The sequence below is a fragment of the Cyprinodon tularosa genome, unplaced genomic scaffold, assembly GCF_016077235.1.
Source record: "Cyprinodon tularosa strain WSP-4 unplaced genomic scaffold, ASM1607723v1 ctg338, whole genome shotgun sequence".
Taxonomy (NCBI): Eukaryota; Metazoa; Chordata; class Actinopteri; order Cyprinodontiformes; family Cyprinodontidae; genus Cyprinodon; species Cyprinodon tularosa.
This window is the reverse complement of record NW_024039050.1, coordinates 1,274,105-1,291,798: the sequence shown is the minus strand read 5'-3', so window position 1 is coordinate 1,291,798 and position 17,694 is coordinate 1,274,105. Positions and strand designations below refer to the sequence as shown.

Below are 17,694 nucleotides of genomic sequence, written 5' to 3'. Positions count from 1 at the left end.
CAAGTAAGTGAACTGTACTGGCTAAATTAGCGTAAAGCTAACTTTTTTCATTTGGTTTAATTAGACTGTGTTGCTTGTTACAATAGAAAGCATTACAGCAGATCCAATCGTGTTGGTGCCAAATTGTGGGCTTATGCAGGTTAAGTTGTCATGATCTTGGCACCATAGGCTAGGTTTTACTCCTTTAAACCATTTAGTGCATCAATACTCACATAGTGATGACTTTCATGGGTTGAATCTTGATTTTCTGAAAGAAAAATAAATAAATAAATACCTCACGATCACACTCAATTTTTGCTTTTTCTGGTCTACCAGTAGAGTTGCTACAAAACAGACTAGTTTCCTTCCAGTTTAAGTCCGTTCTTACACTTCACCTTTGAAAATGTTCTTCCTTAAGTGAAGAAAATCTTTCATAAGCTTTAAATGTCAGAAACAGAAATGAGCTAAAAAGAATATGATTGCAGCTCTTTGGGAAATGATCATAGAAGATGAGCAATTTACTGAAACACATTGAAATACTCAAACTAACAAAAGAAGCAATATGATGCAATTCATCCTTTTAAATATTGACTTTTTGAAAGTTAAACATCTTTGTATGCATGTCTGCATTTTTTAAAGCGCTTATTTTTTTTAAAAATAATAAAACTTATTTTTTTAATGATTCAAGTTTCCTCAAGATTAAGTTCCCTTTGATAGATCAGGTACCTGTTGTTTGGCGTTCCTCGGTTACTCTACTTTTTCTGCATTTAATAAAAACAGCAGCAGTAACAACCAGCAAAAGCAGAAAGATCCCTGCTCTGAGGAAGAGGATGATGATGATGGTGTTATTGGCAGGAACAGCTGTGAAGACTAAAAAAATAAATAATATGCAGTGAACATTATTTAAATGAAATGTAATTTATACTAAAGTTAAAGAGATATTACATTGTATCAACATAAATACAAAGTGGAGATGAAATCACAATTTTTAATCAACCTTAATAAGATGACATCATACCTTCCAGCTGGTAGTGACCTTCTATCTTCACTGTGTTTCCATAAACAAACTGGCAGGTGTATCTTCTGCTGCTGCTGCTCTGAAGCTTCACAGTGAGATAAGAATCACAGCCAGTCTGTCTAAACTGGTACCCAACACCTTCACCAGTCAGATTAGCTCCTGTCTCATCCACCCAGAGGAGGCTGTTCTTTGGACAAGAACCCAATGAGATATATCTGACCAGAGAACATATTAATGTGATATTATTCTCTGTTGGAACAGCTTCTACTGGAGAAACTGAAATGAGAAAACCAACAAAGACAATTTTTATTTCCAGGTTAGGAAGGACTGATATCAGCAGGAACACAGAGTCAGTTCACTCACTGCTCATCAGATTTAGATACACATCTGGATCAGAGCTGCCTCCATCCTCAATCTGACATCTGTAACCTCCAGCATCCTCAGCAGTGATGCTGTTGATGATCAGAGAGCAGTTATTGTCCACACTCAGCCTGGCAGCTTTAGATGAACTCTGAACAACAATTCCTCTCTGAACTTCCTGCTGAGGATTCATGTCTTCATCTCTCCTATAAAGCCAGTTAACAGTGGAGCATGAGGAAGAGGATGGCGAAGGACTTTTACAGGGTAAAACAGCATCATCTCCAACTCTGTGGTAGATATGGACAACTTCTCTATTGATACCTGCAGAAAAAGATATTAAATTACATTCAGCTATTAATAACATCAGCATCTGTTTAAAAGAATCTGTTTAAAAGTAAAAACCAATGTTTAAAAGCAACAAAAGTGTAATAATTATCAGTTTGAAAATGTTCTATCCTTAATCAAGCTTTGAGATTTTTCTGCATATCTGGAAAATGGTCATGTTATTAATGGTATTTGAATTACTGGTTATATCATTTAAAGAAGGCAGTAATGTGAAATTCTGCAGAAAAAGTGACATTTTTAATTAAATACTTCCTATTGTAGAAACTACTTTCCTTTAATCAAATGAAAAGTGAGAATAATCACAATCATTAAACTCTGTCTTAATCAACCACATCATAGCCAATCCTACTTCCTATAGCCTTGGAATATCATCAGTTCATATACTAGATTCTGGCTGCAGTGAGAACTCTATCATGGGTAGGAAAGGAGCCTCTGGGCTGAAAGCCTTTAAAGGGGTGATATAATGATTCTATAGGATATCTGGTGCTGGTCCTTATGGTCTCTGAATAGGGTGTGTAACATTGGTTGGGCTAAAAATGGCATTTTAGCTGTTCTATGAGCCCTAATGCAGCCTGGTTAAAAGCCCTAGAATGAAACGACAGTTTTTCTTACTTTTATGGTATGCTCATGAATATTTAGATGCGCTGTGCTCTGATTGGTTGGTTTACAATGAGTGAAGCTGCTGAGCAAAGAGGCATCATAGCAACAAGCACTCACTCACTGAAACATCGAATTGTTAATATGGTAGGTTGACTAGACGGCCTCTTTCTCCCGGACATGTCCTACTTTTCATGCCTAAAAAAATGTTTTGGGGGAATTTCAAAATCATCTGGGAGTTTGGTCGACTGCAGTGGAGCACGTAATTGAAACATACCGGACACTCGAACCAAGCTGTGATCTCCGGGGCTGGTCCGGGAACTCCGCCGAACGGGTGCAGGGAGCCAGTGGGAAACGGAGAGACCGAACACGACCCGGAGACCCGGAGCTTAGCAACAGAATCATACTTCCAGCTTGCAGTTGTGATGGCCTTAAGGTCGGAACAGCCCCTCGTTTCAGTAAAAGAAGTTTAGCAAATCATCCTTTGAACTGTCCAAGATTTTGAAAACTGTCCTCGGTAAAATGCTTAGAGCAAATGAACAGCTGAGCATCAAACTTAGCAGGGATCTTCTGATAGACAAACATAATCCATGCCTGTTGAGTCTTTGGATCCTTGGGAAGACTGTGAAAATGTTTCCCTTAATCCGTGCAGCGTGCAACACTGCATTTACGTTCGGGGTTCTGGCTCATTTACCATAGAGAAACTGCCTGCTTTGCAATTCTTGTAAAAGTAAACCCAACTGTAGGCTAAACAGCTAAACTGGTGTCCTAAATCTACCTCTATTCTTGTTCTTGGACAGAGAACCAGTGGGCTGGTCAGGATTTCAATTTTGGGGTGTGAGAAAAGTACGGACCAGAACCAAATAAGGCAACATCCCCAAGTATACGTCAACTCGGCGCTTCGTTTGGATTCACCCGTTTTTTGGTGGAAGTTTAGAATTGTGAGACAAAAGTAGATGTCGATGTGGTTTGAGCTTCTCCGGTCTTCCATTTCACCCACTGAACTATCGTTATTGATCTATGACAATGGAAACTAGGTTTTGCATTCTATGACCCCTTTAAATCAAACGTATTATGTGACGGAAACACACATGATGTCATAGAATTGTGGCATCAGCACATGACACACAGGGGACTTTGACCAAGAGTCAATACGTGATGAGTTGAGAGTGGGAATATGTTGACTAAAACATGGGAGGGTGCAAACATTTGCCTGTGTCACATACAGCACACGTGAAGCAATACTTAATTTTCGTTCATTTCTGTGAGGTGAGTTGTTCCTGAACATCATGTCACACAAAGGATTGTAGGATTCCTCATAGCTTCTTAGCAGCAGAAAGGAACGTCCTGAGGTCTCTCTGCTAAAGGAACTATGATAGAAACCTTACAGTCTCCTAGACCCAAAACTCTGGTCAATTTAAAGCAGAGCAGATGTTGTAGGTGTAAAAATAGTAGACCCAAAAATTTTTTTTAAAACATTATTTGGCTGGTATGAAAATTAAATTCAGTACTTTTTGTTTCAGAGAGAAAAATGGTTTAGAATTGCAAGTCTGTCCAGAAAGCAAAACAATGCTTCAATAGAGAGGAAATTACAGCATAAAAATTATTACCGTAATAAAATTTCTGTTGTACTAATCTGCTAAGTAAATAAAAGTCATCCTACCTTTAACCACAGCTGTGTAGTTAGCTTCTACCTTTGTGTTTTCTTCAACAAACTGGCAGGTGTATCTCTTGGTGATGTTCTGTTGCTGCACAGTCAGAGAGGAAGCACATTTGCTTGTTTCATTTATCTTGTAGCTGTCATCTTCACCAGTCAGTTTAATCCCTGTCTCGTTTAACCAGTGAATACTCCCAGTGCAAATTAAAAACTTGAGGTTTGTCTTCAGGGAACACTGTAATGTGACACCTCCATCTTTAGTTGGATCAGCAGCTGATGGAGATGGAGAGACTGAAAGAAAAATGAAAACTGCTGTCTGAGTCTGAATGCTGGAGAGGTAACTTTCTCTAACATAAAAAAACTTAAAGAGGAGAACTTTATCAAAAGTACAAAAAAATTAAGAAACAAAAAAAACACAATGAGTCTTTATATGTTGTCTCCATGTTTCCTGGTGATTGATGCACTTACACTACCGTTCAAAAGTTTGGGGTCACATTGAAATGTCCTTATTTTGAAGGAAAACACTGTACTTTTCAATGAAGATAACTTTAAACTAGTCTTATACACTCTATACATTGCTAATGTGGTAAATGACTATTCTAGCTGCAAATATCTGGTTTTTGATGCAATATCTACATAAGTGAATAGAGGCCCATTTCCAGCAACTATCACTCCAGTGTTCTAATGGACAATGTGTTTGCTAATGGGCTCAGAAGGCAAATTGATGATTAGAAAACCCCTGTGCAATCATGTTTACATATCTGAAAACAGTTTAGCTCGTTACAGAAGCTACAAAACTGACCTTCCTTTGAGCAGATTGAGTTTCCGGAGCATCACATTTGTGGGGTCAAATAAACGCTCAAAATGGCCCGAAAAAGAGAACTTTCATGTGAAACTTGACAGTCTATTCTTGTTCTTAGAAATGAAGGCTATTCCATGCGAGAAATTGCTAAGAAATTGAAGATTTCCTACAATGGTGTGTACTACTTGCTTCAGAGAACAGCACAAACAGGCTACTGCGGGTACTATTTAATGAAGATGCCAGTTAAAGACCTGTAAGGCGTCTATTTCTCAAACTAGAGACTCTAATGTACTTATCTTCTTACTCAGTTGTGCAACGCAGCCTCCCACTTCTTTTTCCACTCTGGTTAAAGCCTGTTTGTGCTGTACCCTGAAGGGAGTAGTACACACCGTTGTAGGAAATCTTCAATATCCTGGAATCTGCTTTCTACAAGAAACCAGAATCCAATTAACTTCTCTTGTAGATTTGATAGCCAAATGTGAGAGTTTCACAATTATGAAGACAATATCTTAAGATTTGACTCTAAGCTAAGCATGTATACCTTCAATCAAGTCATCTGACATGATTTGAATACGCAACCTGCTGATCTGGAATCAGATACGCTAACGTTGCGCCCTGGAGTCTTTTCTGTACTTCTGAGAGAACAGAGCAGGCATCACTGATTAATTTGAACATGAACCTTTCCAAAAGAGAAGCAGCAACTAGTAATTACCACAAAAATAATGAATAAATAATTAAATAACTTTTTTTCACCATGTTCCTTGGTTTATGTTTGGCAGGCTCTATGCATGCTATGAAGGTGGCTCTTGTTTAAGATTAGATGGTCAAATATTGTGAAGGTATCAGGATCTACCTGCCTTCTTGACCCATTTCATAGCCTTGACAGCAATGGTTAAATAAAAAAAAACAAAAAAGATTTTGTTTATGTGAAAACAAACTAAAACTTGGATTTCAAAGTGAAGATTTAAAACGCATTTTTTTTTTTTTTATGGTACATCGCAAATAAAGTAGATGAAAGGTATAATGTATGAAAATTATAAAAAAAAATCATGAGGTTTATGACGTAAAAGTGGATAAAAGGATAAACTGTAAAGGAAGAAACAACATATTTTAGACATGACTGAAGTGGCTTTTATCAAGAATAAGCTGCAAAATATCAATAAGAAACATAAGATAGAACAGGCACCGTCCAAAGGCATCCTATGGGGCTGATTACTGCTGATAACGGCCATTAAATGGGCTGATAACATCCAAAATGAGTCAGTACCCAGGATGAAGGAAACTGGGAGCTGATGATCAGCTGTAGTCTGCAGGCTGCAACAGGTGGTCAATTTTGTGATCAATGACAAAGCAGTTATCGTCCGTTATTGATCACATTAGTGACCAATCGATCATACCATTAACTACAGATTTAATATAGAAAGGAGAATCGGACAGGATTGGTGTATCTAGCCTTTTTATAAATCAATTTTAGATTTGGAAATACACGAAAGTACAGACATTGAAGAATTATACCGTAAATAAATAAATTTTGTCAGTCTTCTGATGATAAAACAATCTTCCCAGAGAACAAATAATTTTGGCTTTGAAGAAATTTGAGACATTTTCCCAAGACTCAGCAGATTAACATTATAAATGTTAACTTTATTTGATGACAAGCATCAATACATGAGAAAGAGAGATGTGTTTAACAATATGTGATGACGGTGTCAAAGAAATAGATTTTGAAATTCAGAAGAAAAAAAACTAATAAAAAATCCATTTGAGAAATATTAAATATATAGGCTATAATAACTGAAACACAAAAATATGTATAGTTCTTAATTTCTCTTTTTCAAAATAATTAATATCCGACTTGCTTGAAAGAGTTCAATCTAGGCAACTGGACGTGAAGTGGATCTCTTTCTAGCTTGACCATGACCTGGATGACTGAGAATGGCCTGTTTAATTTCAAATTAATAATCTAACTATTGCAACACAGTATTACATAGGCCAACATAAATATAGATTAGCAAATTGCAGTCCTCCTTTCCTCACTTAAAAATAAACCCTGTTAAAAAAGTGTCTGAGTAGCACACAGCAATAATCTAAAAACATTTTAAAGGATTAAGGAATAGTTTAGTAATTCCCTTTAGATTGCATTTAAGCATTATTTTCCTTTTGTTTTGTTGTTTCATATTGTTTTTAGTCCTGTGGTGCTGCTGATTGTTGTTTTTTTTATTTTGGATTTATTTTGTCATTGTTTCCACTGATCTTTTCTGAATCTCCCCAGCCGCTGTCCTTGTTAATATTCACGGTGGTCCAAAATAAAAAAAAATAATATTCAGTCAGATTTTCTAGAAAAAAGAAATAAAAAATGTCCTTATATTGAAAAGTAAATTTGTGAAAATTAAATCAGAACTTTTTCACAATTAAAGGATACATTTTTGACATTTAAACTAAGATAATTTGCAATTTACAAGTTTAACACCCTGAAATACAATGAAATAAAATGAAATAAAATTCACAGAAAAAAGACAGCAGTTGGCTGCGATTTTAAATCACATATTTCCAATAAAAATGCCAGAATTCCATTAAGATGAGATACGCTGCTGATCGTTTCTAAAGTGTAAGTGGCCTCCATAAGGGCTTTGTGTGAGGATTTCACTTTAACACGAACTGAGGCGCTTATCTGCCAGGAGAAATTTTCAGCAGAGCAACTTTTAAAATAAGATAGATATTGCAGTGTGATAAAAGCTGTTATACAGTCATGTTGAAGCTTCTCCCTCATAATTTCAGGTTCAAAACCTCCAAGGTTAATTGCTGGATAACAGAAGTTGTTCTAATGGTAAATATGGATCATGTGAACCATCAGTAACTGTCTGCATCACTAAGCTGCCGCTCCTGCTCACATCACAACACCGTATTCCTCCGCTCTAACAAACTATAACTCAAAACAGCCCACAGCATTTTATAAAACAATCTAGAAATAGATTCCACGTGTAGATACGCTCTATTAAATATCTAGATCTTAAAATTTCTACAAGGTCAATATTAGAGGATCTGGAATTTACTGTCAGAATTTCATTTTAAATCAGCAAACTCAGTTTTTCAAACAGTCTAGAAGATAATTTTTTTTTGGCCAAATGTTCTAAACTCACAATGTCATGAAGCAGCTTCGTTTAAGCATTAAAAATGTATGCGAATTCCTGAGATTGGTTTTGCAAATAAGTAATTTTCAGCATGAGAGACTTTCCAAAATAAATTTTTGAAAATATCATTCGGGGGACTACAGATGAAAAAATAGCCGTTGGTAAAGTCTTTCTGATTTTAATCTCATGATTAATAATTATCATACCATGTTTTTATTTTTATGTAAACGCACTGCTCCCTTTTAACTAAAACAAACAAATCAAAAGTGAAATCAGTTTACTTATGGATATTTGACTTTTTTAACATCAGATGTTTAAGATTTTATTTTCTATTTCAAATATGTGAAATTAATGCAGTGTTTTTATTATCCCTCCATGGATTAATGTCTGCATGTTTTATTACCATGGCTGAATTTAATCCATCCTTTGCATCAGCGCCTGAGGCCGCCGACCTTTTTATGTTGCATCATCCAGCTGCCTTTTTAATTTGGTTTTATTCTCTTTTAATCTTCAATCTATCTCATCATTATTTACAGCAGTAAGTTTGTGATCTCTGCCCTGATCAGAGATTATTTCTCCTCTCTGCTCTTCGTTGTTCAGGTCGCATCTGTGCGCATATTAAGATTAAACAGAAAACATGAGCAGAAAACTGACTCTGATGTTCTGTACGAGAAGGTCCTTTTTTTCTAAGCAGTCAAGTTTATCATTTTTGAAGTAGCCTATTGCGCAGGACGCAGTAAACAAAAATATTGATTCACACTCTTTGTTCAACAGAAAAACATTCAAAGCATAAAAAATGTTAAATAAACAGAAAGAGTCTGATAGCAGCAAATCATTAAAGTTAAAATACTCACTGGTCAGAATGAGCAGAAGAACAGAATAATCAGATCTGGATCCTGAACAGCTGTAATATCCAGCATCCTCAGCAGTGATGTTTTTAATGTTTAGGGAGCATTTACTGTTTACACTAAACCTGTTAGCTCCAGGTAATATCTGAACAACTTTTCCCTCCTTCTCAGGGTGTGTTCTCTTGTGAAACCAGTTATCAATGGAGCATGAAGATGGAAGACTTCTACAAGGTAGATCGACATTTTCTCCTGATCCGTGATAGAGATAGTCTGGTTGTTCTCCACTGGTTCCTGCAGCAGAGACGAAGACACATTAAGTTTTTACCCACCTCATTTTTTATGGGCTGAAGTGAGAAATGTGTCATTTATTTATGTGGCATGAAGTTTGCTTTATTGTTAGAACATTATGATGTTTGCAAAATTTAAAAATAACTGTTTAACCCATTTTCATGTTAAAAACAATAAACATTTTACGTCCTGTCAGTTTGAAGTTTCATAGGAAAAAAAAATGAAATTGAAATTTTCTGAATGTGTTTCATAAATTTGGTTAAAACATGACGTAGTACATGCTGCATGAATTAATTAATTTAATTTCTGTAATTCTCATATCTACATAAAATATCTCATTAAACCAGTGTCCTTTAAATCGTCGCAATTTTAAATAAAACAGATCTTTACCTTCGAAATGAAGAACAACGATGATAATCAGTTCCAGACCCAACATCTCCTGTCCTTCTATCAGCTGCTGAACACTGAGAGACGTTTCTCTGCTGCAGATCTAAAAGTACTGACAGTGTTTCATCTTTGTGGCTAAATTGAAAACCTCACATCAACACCCACCACCTATAACGTTATCTTGCTCTCACAATACTTCAGTGTTTTTCAGAAACTGATAGAAATCGTCGGGGGTTCGGGTTCTGTGGGGAATGCTGCTTGTGGTCTGGGTTGGTGTACGCCCGGCTGTCCGGCCCTGCTGGGGCCTCTGGTGTGCCCAGATGGCCGGCTGGCTTGTTGGCCCTGCCGTCGGTCCCTGGCCCCCGGGGTATGGTGGTGTGACTAGTGGGGCCCCTCTCTCCGGTGGGGCTCTCGGGGAACGGGGGTGACTATTGAAGTCAACGGGGGAGTCCTTTGCTCCGCATCCCCGGAATCCTCCCTCTGCCTGCTCCATCACCCTGGCCTCACCATGGTCGGCTCCCCCCATCCCCTCTTGCATTTAGACATTAAGGGTTTTGGTTTGTCGACTTGGGGGTTGCACTTGCACCGCCTGTCTTCTGGGGGGGGGGGGGGGGACTTTGCTGGACACCCCCTTTTGGTACTCCCACTTTTAATTACACCTCAGAGCAACACGCAACAACACCACATTCCAGCAGGCACAGGGAGGATCAGGGTCTTCTCACACCCCTTCCCCCGTCTGTCCTGGAGGAAGAGCGAGCCACCTGGTCCGTGGTCTTGGTGGGGGGTGGCCTGCCGGTGGCGGGGCTATCACTTCTGCTTTCCCCAAAGGAGGATGGAGGGAGGGGCGTGTAGTGGCTGGGTGAATTATTTAGTGGTGGTAGGGGGGCTCTGGTTGGGTGGCCTGTGCGGGGCATGTGGGCCCCGAACCCGGGGGGGCTTTTGCTGGGGGGGGGGTCTGGTCCTGGTGCGGGGTGGGCTTGAAGCAGGAATGAGATGGGCAGGTGTGGCAGTGTCACCGCTCCCCTCCCCCCATCTGAATTTTAGGTCACTTATTGGGTCATCCGATAATCCCTGGACCACTGGTGCTGTCGGGTCTTTGGTCCTATTATCATTGGATGTGAGTGTTATGTGTGAATGTGCGTCTGCGTGTTCCATCCATCCATCCATCCATCCATCCATCCATCCATCCATTATCTAACACGCTTGTCACGAGTGGGGTCTCGAGGGGTGCTATCTCCAGCAGTCAATGGGCAAGAGGCTGGGTCCACCCTGGACAGTGACACACAATTTATAGAAGCCAATTAACCTAACAGTGATGTTTTTGGACTGTGGGAGGAAGCCGGAGTACCAGGAGAGAACCCACAGATGCTCAGGGAGAACATGCAAACTCCATGCAGAAAGATCCTGGGCCGGGAATCAAACCCAGAACCTTCTTGCTGCAAGGCAGCAGTGCTACCCACTGTGCCACTAAGCAGCCTGCGTCCGCGTTTTCCATTTTTTTTGGCTCATCTCATAGTCTGTGTGGTGTAAGTGGGGTTACTAGGGTGGGAAGCCATGATCAAGTCTGTGAGTTTTTTTTTTTTTTCCGCCAAGTGCGGAGCCCATTCCCCCATCCTGCTCTTCCTCCGCTGGCTGGTGCCTGGGCTCGCTGGTGCACTGGTGGAGCTCGGGGTTTGGGGGTGGATGCCCGGGTGGCTAGTGGCTTATTCCTGGCAGCTTCTCCGCCGGGGGGTCGGGCGTCCTCGGGACTCGGATCCCTGGGTCCCATGGCCGGATTCACTTCGGGGTGGCTGGCTGCCGGCGGAGCCCGCAGATTTGTCCCCGCTTTTTCCGGGGGCTCCAGCATTGCACTGGCTGGGGTCTTCCTCTGGGCCGTCTCTCCTCCTCCCTTGGTGGGGGTCGGATTTCCTGGGTTGGCCCCTCCTTGTTGCCTTCCTTCTTGGGGTCCCTGTGGGCGTCTGGGGCTTTGGGTCTCCCGGCTATGGACTCAATGCTTTCGGGGGGGGCGCCTCTTCGGCTCTCCACAACCACTATTGAGCATTTTTCCTTTGGATAAACTTTACATGCACAAGTGCACTTTCACAAACAACTACAGGTGCTTGGTTCCAGGTATTCAGAGATTCACTTCCATACGGAAAGCCCATATTCTCATCTTCAGGTAACACAGAATACATGTCAGATTAAATAATACTACTTATACTTCAGCGATAGTATCTACGTAGGTGTTACTTTATTGTATGTCTCGTACCATGTCCGTTGGTTGTGCTGTTCTTTTTACATCTCTTTGCAGGTGATGAAGCAGACTGAAGATGTTTTATCGTTATCTCCTCTTTCTATAATCTTTTCCCTTTTTTTTCCTGTTTTTCCTTTCCTGTTCTACCTACATTGCAGTGTCCATGTAACCTGTAAAACTCCCTCCATTACTATAATAAAGCAATTTATATGCATAAAACAAGCAGAACACTATGGCAATAGCCCTACTGCTGCACCTGTGAAAGTAAAATCTGTTGGGCTCTTTTTGGCATCAAGACAATTATTCGTATTGCCACATCGCCAGACAGGACGCTGGTAAAAAAAGAAAGGAAAAAGAAACTGAAGAAAATTTATACAGTGAATCAACAAATTAATTAAACCTAAAAAAAACCTTGATAAACATTAAAATTAAATTAAATTTATTCACTTCAACCCCTTTTCTGTTGAAACCCTGGAGGGGTTAAAGCCCCAGGACTTGTTTTACCTGGATAACAGGAATCCCAGGTAATACAGTATTTTACCCAGATGTCCCCATCACTCTGAAAAGGCCCAGGAGTTGGACTTAGTTCACAGAGTGAAGAACTGCACTGCACCTTTAGTCCAGTGGGTGGGGTAATAAGAACACACAACTGGTTTCCCTTTACTTCTCTTGATTAATCATAAAAAAAGTAGCTGTGTCTGAATGTCTGCCTGAATCCCTCAATAATTATATTAAGCAGGGACTTTATAGTGAACTCAGTTAACTGACCATTTGGACAGATAATCACTACTTTCCTCTCACTGTTGGTCACGTCTCTCCACCTCCCTGCATGGTGAGTTGACCTTATATTATCTGAGACAATGACACATTAGTGAGTTTCTGTCTGATGTTGGATCTGTCTGTCTGCCTCCTGAGGGATTTAAGTCTGAGGGCAAATCCTGATTTTTTTTTTGTTTTTGCCTTCATGAATAATAATCAGAACCAATAGACGAAATTTAGTTAATTTTTTCCAGAAATACAAGCAAATAAAAAGAAGAAAAATCACATGTTTATTGAGGCGGACTCAAATAAAGCATTTTTTCGGTATAAACTGAATTGATGTGATGAAGGTCAGCTGATAGTGGCAGCAGCAGAACGTTCTCCATCATTTTGATAGTGCACTGTGTCGTCACCAACACCATCGTGAACCTGTGATATAAAATCAAACTATCACTTTTATAATAGTTATAGAAACAATCCTCTTGAATAGCTGGTCTATTTATTACTTTACAGAAAATGGACCCAACTGAGGGAAACTGTTTCACTAAAGGTGAAGGATTTTGGCGAATTTTTGAAAAGACTCTCCACTCCTCTCCACTTTGACAAAAAACACACATGCACAACTCTGTACTCGCTTGTGAGAGGGAACCCCTGTTAAACAGGAGCAAGAGCTTTCATGAGCCCATTTCTCCTGGTGCATGCTCTGTTTAAAAGTTGCTGTTTGCATCGCTCATACAAGCTTACTTTCCAAAAGAAGATTAGCAATTTTCCCACTATGTCAGACTCACCACCTGTAAGTGAAAATGGGGATGAGCACATAGGGCGGCCTTAAGTAAACATATCGCCAGAATGATTGACATTTAGGAAGAACAGTTATTTTAATGATCCACCCGGAAAAAAACATCCTCCACTATACCTTTACTGTTACAAGCTGAAGGTTTAAAGCTTGAGGAAACTGGTTCGTTATTTAAATGATTTACTAAGATATTTTTATGTTTTATTGTTTCACTTACATTAATGTCTTTCTGAGGTTTTTTTCTTCCTGTGAAGGAAAGAAAAATAAAATGATTAACATTAAAATTCGGTAGATTTGCTCCATTCTGGTCCAGTTTGCTCACCTCTGGTTCTGATGATATCAGCAGTGATTCCAACCATCAGGATCAGTGCTGTGATCCTCAGAGTCAACATGATGAAGCTCAGAGGAGACCAGTCTCGGAAACCTGTGGATGAGATGGAGGAGAAAAGCTGCTGTGCTTGAATTATTTTAGATCTGATTTCAGATTTATGATGGCGGATTTTCCATTAGAATCAATCACATCTTCTCTCCAACAAGTTCAGAAAGGTTTCTGACCTTTTATCTTCACACATTAAATGAACAGTAAACTGAGATTTTTTTTTCTCTAAGGAAGAAGCGACTGAAGATCATTCAGCAGTCAGTGTCCTACTGGTTGGACCTGAAATGTTCTGAGGAGAAGAAATTTAGCTGTTATTTGAACGTCTCATCATAATCTCCAGGATCACTGCTTTGATTAAAATTAACATCGTTAGATGGGGGAACAACCTCAACTGTGTTGTTGTGAATAACTGTTATATGGGGGAATTAATATGTTCTGATACTTTATTGCGATGTTTATTTATATGTTTATTATATTAAGATGTTTATTATGAAAGAGTAATTAGATCAAATCATGGTCAGACAGATAATTGTACACATACATGGAACAAATTCACCACAACTTCTGTTCAAAATATAAGAGTTTATTAAAAAAAATCATTCAGCTCGAAGTCAAACATATTTCAGTTAAAAACCTACTAAAACTAGTGAACTCCACTAAACTAGACTACCGTGTAGAGAGAGGATGGGGAAACTTGGTTGAAAACCATATTACAGTTTAAGATAGATTTTATGTTTGAAAACCAAAGTTTATCTGGAAGAATTTGGGATGTGATCAAATTAGCTTTTCACTAATTTAGAGAAATTGGAATGTTTTAAGACCACTTCACAATTAAATACATGAGGTGAATACAACATTATTTGGCCAAATTCTGTTTTATTAAATGGTTCGCTTAATCAGGAACCAGTAACCTTTAGTTAAATGATTCTTTACCCTCTTTGAAATAGCTAGCAGCAAATAGACATCAGGATTCCACTAAATTACTCCCACTTGTTAATCGAAATATAATGAGCATATGAAAAAACACATGAACACTAATGTTGTATCAGTGTTTAAAGCATTAGTGATGTAAAGCTTGTCCAAGCTTCAACAGCAGCTCAAAAAATATTACTGTAGCATAGCATAGCATGCAGACCATCCTGTTAGCTTTGTGTTTACTCATCAGTAAACACATGAAATGTTTAAAATCATCAAAAGACATGTTGTTTGTTTTGTCCCTAATTGTGCAAGACCTACAAAAATCTGTCAGTTCTTTGCAAAGTTGAGTTCCATCCAGCAGCAGCTTAGCACGGCAGGCTCACAGCAAACGGGGATTTTCTTGTCCCATGTGGCTCACACTAAGGGATCTTCAGGAGACTTTTTCCTCTAGTCTGGCTGTGTAAGTTCTGAAACTCAAGAGAAATATGTTGCGAAACGTCTGTTTTGCAGCAGTTTGGTTCTGAAAACTAAACCCTCATGACTTATCCTTGGTCACTCTGGAGATCTAGGCCTTTTGCATGGATCTCCATGGTGGCTGCCTCTTCTGATGTGGACCCCAGGCCGCTAATGGGACAGAGAGAATGAAATCTTGTGTGCTGGTGTCTTTACACACATTCTGCAGAATCTGTTAGTTCAATCTCTAACCTTCTGCACTCTCTGCTTTTCCTCAGAGTAGCTTTGCCTCGTCTGTTCCTGTTTGGCTGTGACGTCATCCTGGAGAGGGGCGTCAGCTATGCTGCTTCCATCAACACCCTTGTTTATAGATGTTGGAGATCGGCCTGTTTTCCAGTGTGATCCTGTTTCTCTGACCGTGACTGAGTGGATGTGCTCTCTTCATCCTCTGGCATGGGAGCTGGCTCGGAGCTCGTCTGCCTGGCTGTGTGTTTCCTGGACGGGGCCGCCTTTTACAGCTGCTTTTTGTGTCTCTGCTTCTGTCTCCTTGAACCCCTCGGCAGATGGCCGCTCACACTGAGCCTGGTTCTGCTGGAGGTTTCTTCCTGTCAAAAGGGAGTTTTTCCTCTCCACTGTCGCTACAAGCATGCTTAGTGTGAGGGATTGTATTTGAGTCAATGAGTCGATGCAATCAACTGGTTTTCCTTAGATAGAAAACTTTGCATCAATTTGACTGTATGATCTGGTTGAACTGTAAAGTGCCTTGAGATGACATGTGTTGTGAATTTGGCGCTATATAAATAAACTGAATTGAATTGAATTTACTGTTCCCAACACAGAGGTTGGTGGCAGCTCTGGGAGGGGGTTGCCTTGTCTAGCATGTTGGTTGAAAAAGAGGGGGAAGTTTCACAGCTACTCCATGAGCCAAAACCGCATCCTCTTCTCATTGATCATCATGTCAAGATTAAACATGGACACTGTTCCCAATGTCCAAAATCACAATTATGACACATGGCACAACAGTGTGAACTGAGGCTCGGTGGCTCAAGGAATTTATTCCATGTAATGCCTTCTGTCTATTAAATGTCTAAGATGAGTATATAATCAACTGACTTACAAGAGGTATTAATGTGCATAGCAGCCATTGCCTGTAATGGGTCAGAAATTAGGACCCAGAATTAAGGCAAGACAGAGAGTTGAATACTTAGAATACATTTATTTCAGACAATGACACTGCAGTAAAGGCAGCTGCAGCGGAGAGAGTAACAGGTTAGTGACCACGATAATCTGACGTAGGATCATTTTGATCATGTGAGTCACTAACCTGGTTTGACAGTTCAGTCTCTGCCCAGAGAACCAGGATGATTCCAGAAGATCGGCTGACAAGATGCAGTGGATGTTGCCAGAGAGTTCCAGATACAGATGCCTAGAAGGCTGCAGAGCTGACAGGGGATCAGATCCAAGCTGATCCCCTGTCGATAATCTATAGCGTGAATTCAAGAGGCAGATCCAGGCTCTTCCCATGGAAGAATCCAATAGGAGTCCGAAGAGAGGCCAGGCAAACTATTCAGACAGGGGCAAGCAGACTCAATGGACCAAATACAGAAACGGATCAGGATCAGGCAATCAGAACACTATAGAAACGCTAAAGAACTATCAAAACCAAAGGCTCAAGAATAATCTGGCCTGATGGCTGCGACTGAGGAGTTTAAATAGAAGCAGGAGCAGGTGGATCAAATGAGTGGTGAGAAACAGAGCAAAGCTAGACAGATGAGTAATGACATCATACCTTCCAGCTGGTAGTGAGCTTCTATCTTCACTAAATTTCCCTCAACAAACTGGCAGGTGTATCTTCTGCTGCTGCTGCTCTGAAGCTTCACAGTGAGATAAGAATCACAGCCAGTCTGTCTAAAGTAGTACCCAACACCTTCACCAGTCAGAAGAGTTCCTCTCTCATCCAACCAGAGGAGGCTGTTTCCAGTTGAATCTCTCCAGGGAACACAATAATGTGACATCTCCATCTTTGGTTGAATAAGCAGCTGGTGAAGATGGAGAGACTGAAAGAAAAATGAAAACTGTTCTCAGAGTCTGAAAGATGGAGAAAAAAATTGATCTCAGGCTGTATAGTGCCTAAATTTTGCCTTACAATAAAAATGTGCTTCACCACTCTTGCAGGGCATGAAGTTTCTGATTTGTTGACCTTTCTCAATAACTGAGCCCAAGCAGATACATAATAACTTCAGTTTAATAGGAAACTCAGGGTTTACAAAAAGAGGAAGGGGGGGGGGTTTCACATCCATGAAATTTTAGAGAACTGTTGCTTCTCATCCTGATCCATTAATTCTCCTCAAGCGCTGAGCATGCACACTCTAAAAAAGTGAAACTATGCGCCTGACACTAACTGAACACCAGATCTGAAAAGAGGTTATTTAAATGATAAAACCTAAATTCAAAATATAACCAAATGCTTATTGAAATAAATAGTATATTCCTCATACCTAGTTCGAGCAGATAAATAAGATGATTTGCCAATAGAGATAGTGTCTTTACTCTTAAAATGAGATAGTATGTCCTTAAAATAAGACTATGTGATTGTTTTCTCTTATTTCAAGTATATATTTTCTTGTTCCATTGGCAAATTGTCTCACCTCCCCAATTCAAGAAAAATGCATTTTAAGAAAAAAATTGTTATTTAGATTTCAATTTCCTGCAGAGTATATTCTAATCAGATGTTATGTACAGAA

At 39.6% G+C, this 17,694-nt stretch overlaps 1 protein-coding gene across 1 annotated transcript; it reads right to left on the bottom strand.

Moving 5' to 3' along the window:
• Nucleotides 1-697: 697 nt before the first annotated feature.
• LOC119789387 lies at nt 698-16,971 on the bottom strand. The gene is made up of 9 exons (XM_038294255.1): nt 16,740-16,971; nt 13,523-13,624; nt 13,418-13,446; nt 11,052-11,300; nt 9,628-9,840; nt 3,963-4,047; nt 1,361-1,678; nt 998-1,273; nt 698-849 (listed from the first exon to the last, which is right to left on the bottom strand). The coding sequence occupies exons 1-9, from the start codon at nt 16,969-16,971 to the stop codon at nt 698-700; spliced, it is 1,656 nt and encodes a 551-aa protein (XP_038150183.1).
• Between the last annotated feature and the right edge of the window lie 723 nt (nt 16,972-17,694).

What these genes read in the sequence shown, in the direction of transcription:
- LOC119789387 (XM_038294255.1), bottom strand. Translation starts at nt 16,971, where the DNA reads ATGGAGATGTCACATTATTGTGTTCCCTGGAGAGATTCAACTGGAAAC. An exon ending in AACCTCAGAAAGACATTAAT is followed by an intron (nt 11,301 to 13,417) that starts GTAAGTGAAACA and finishes ACCCCCACCAAG; the next exon opens with GGAGGAGGAGAGACGGCCCA. An exon ending in CTACACAGCTGTGGTTAAAG is followed by an intron (nt 1,679 to 3,962) that starts GTAGGATGACTT and finishes CTTTTTCTGCAG; the next exon opens with GTATCAATAGAGAAGTTGTC.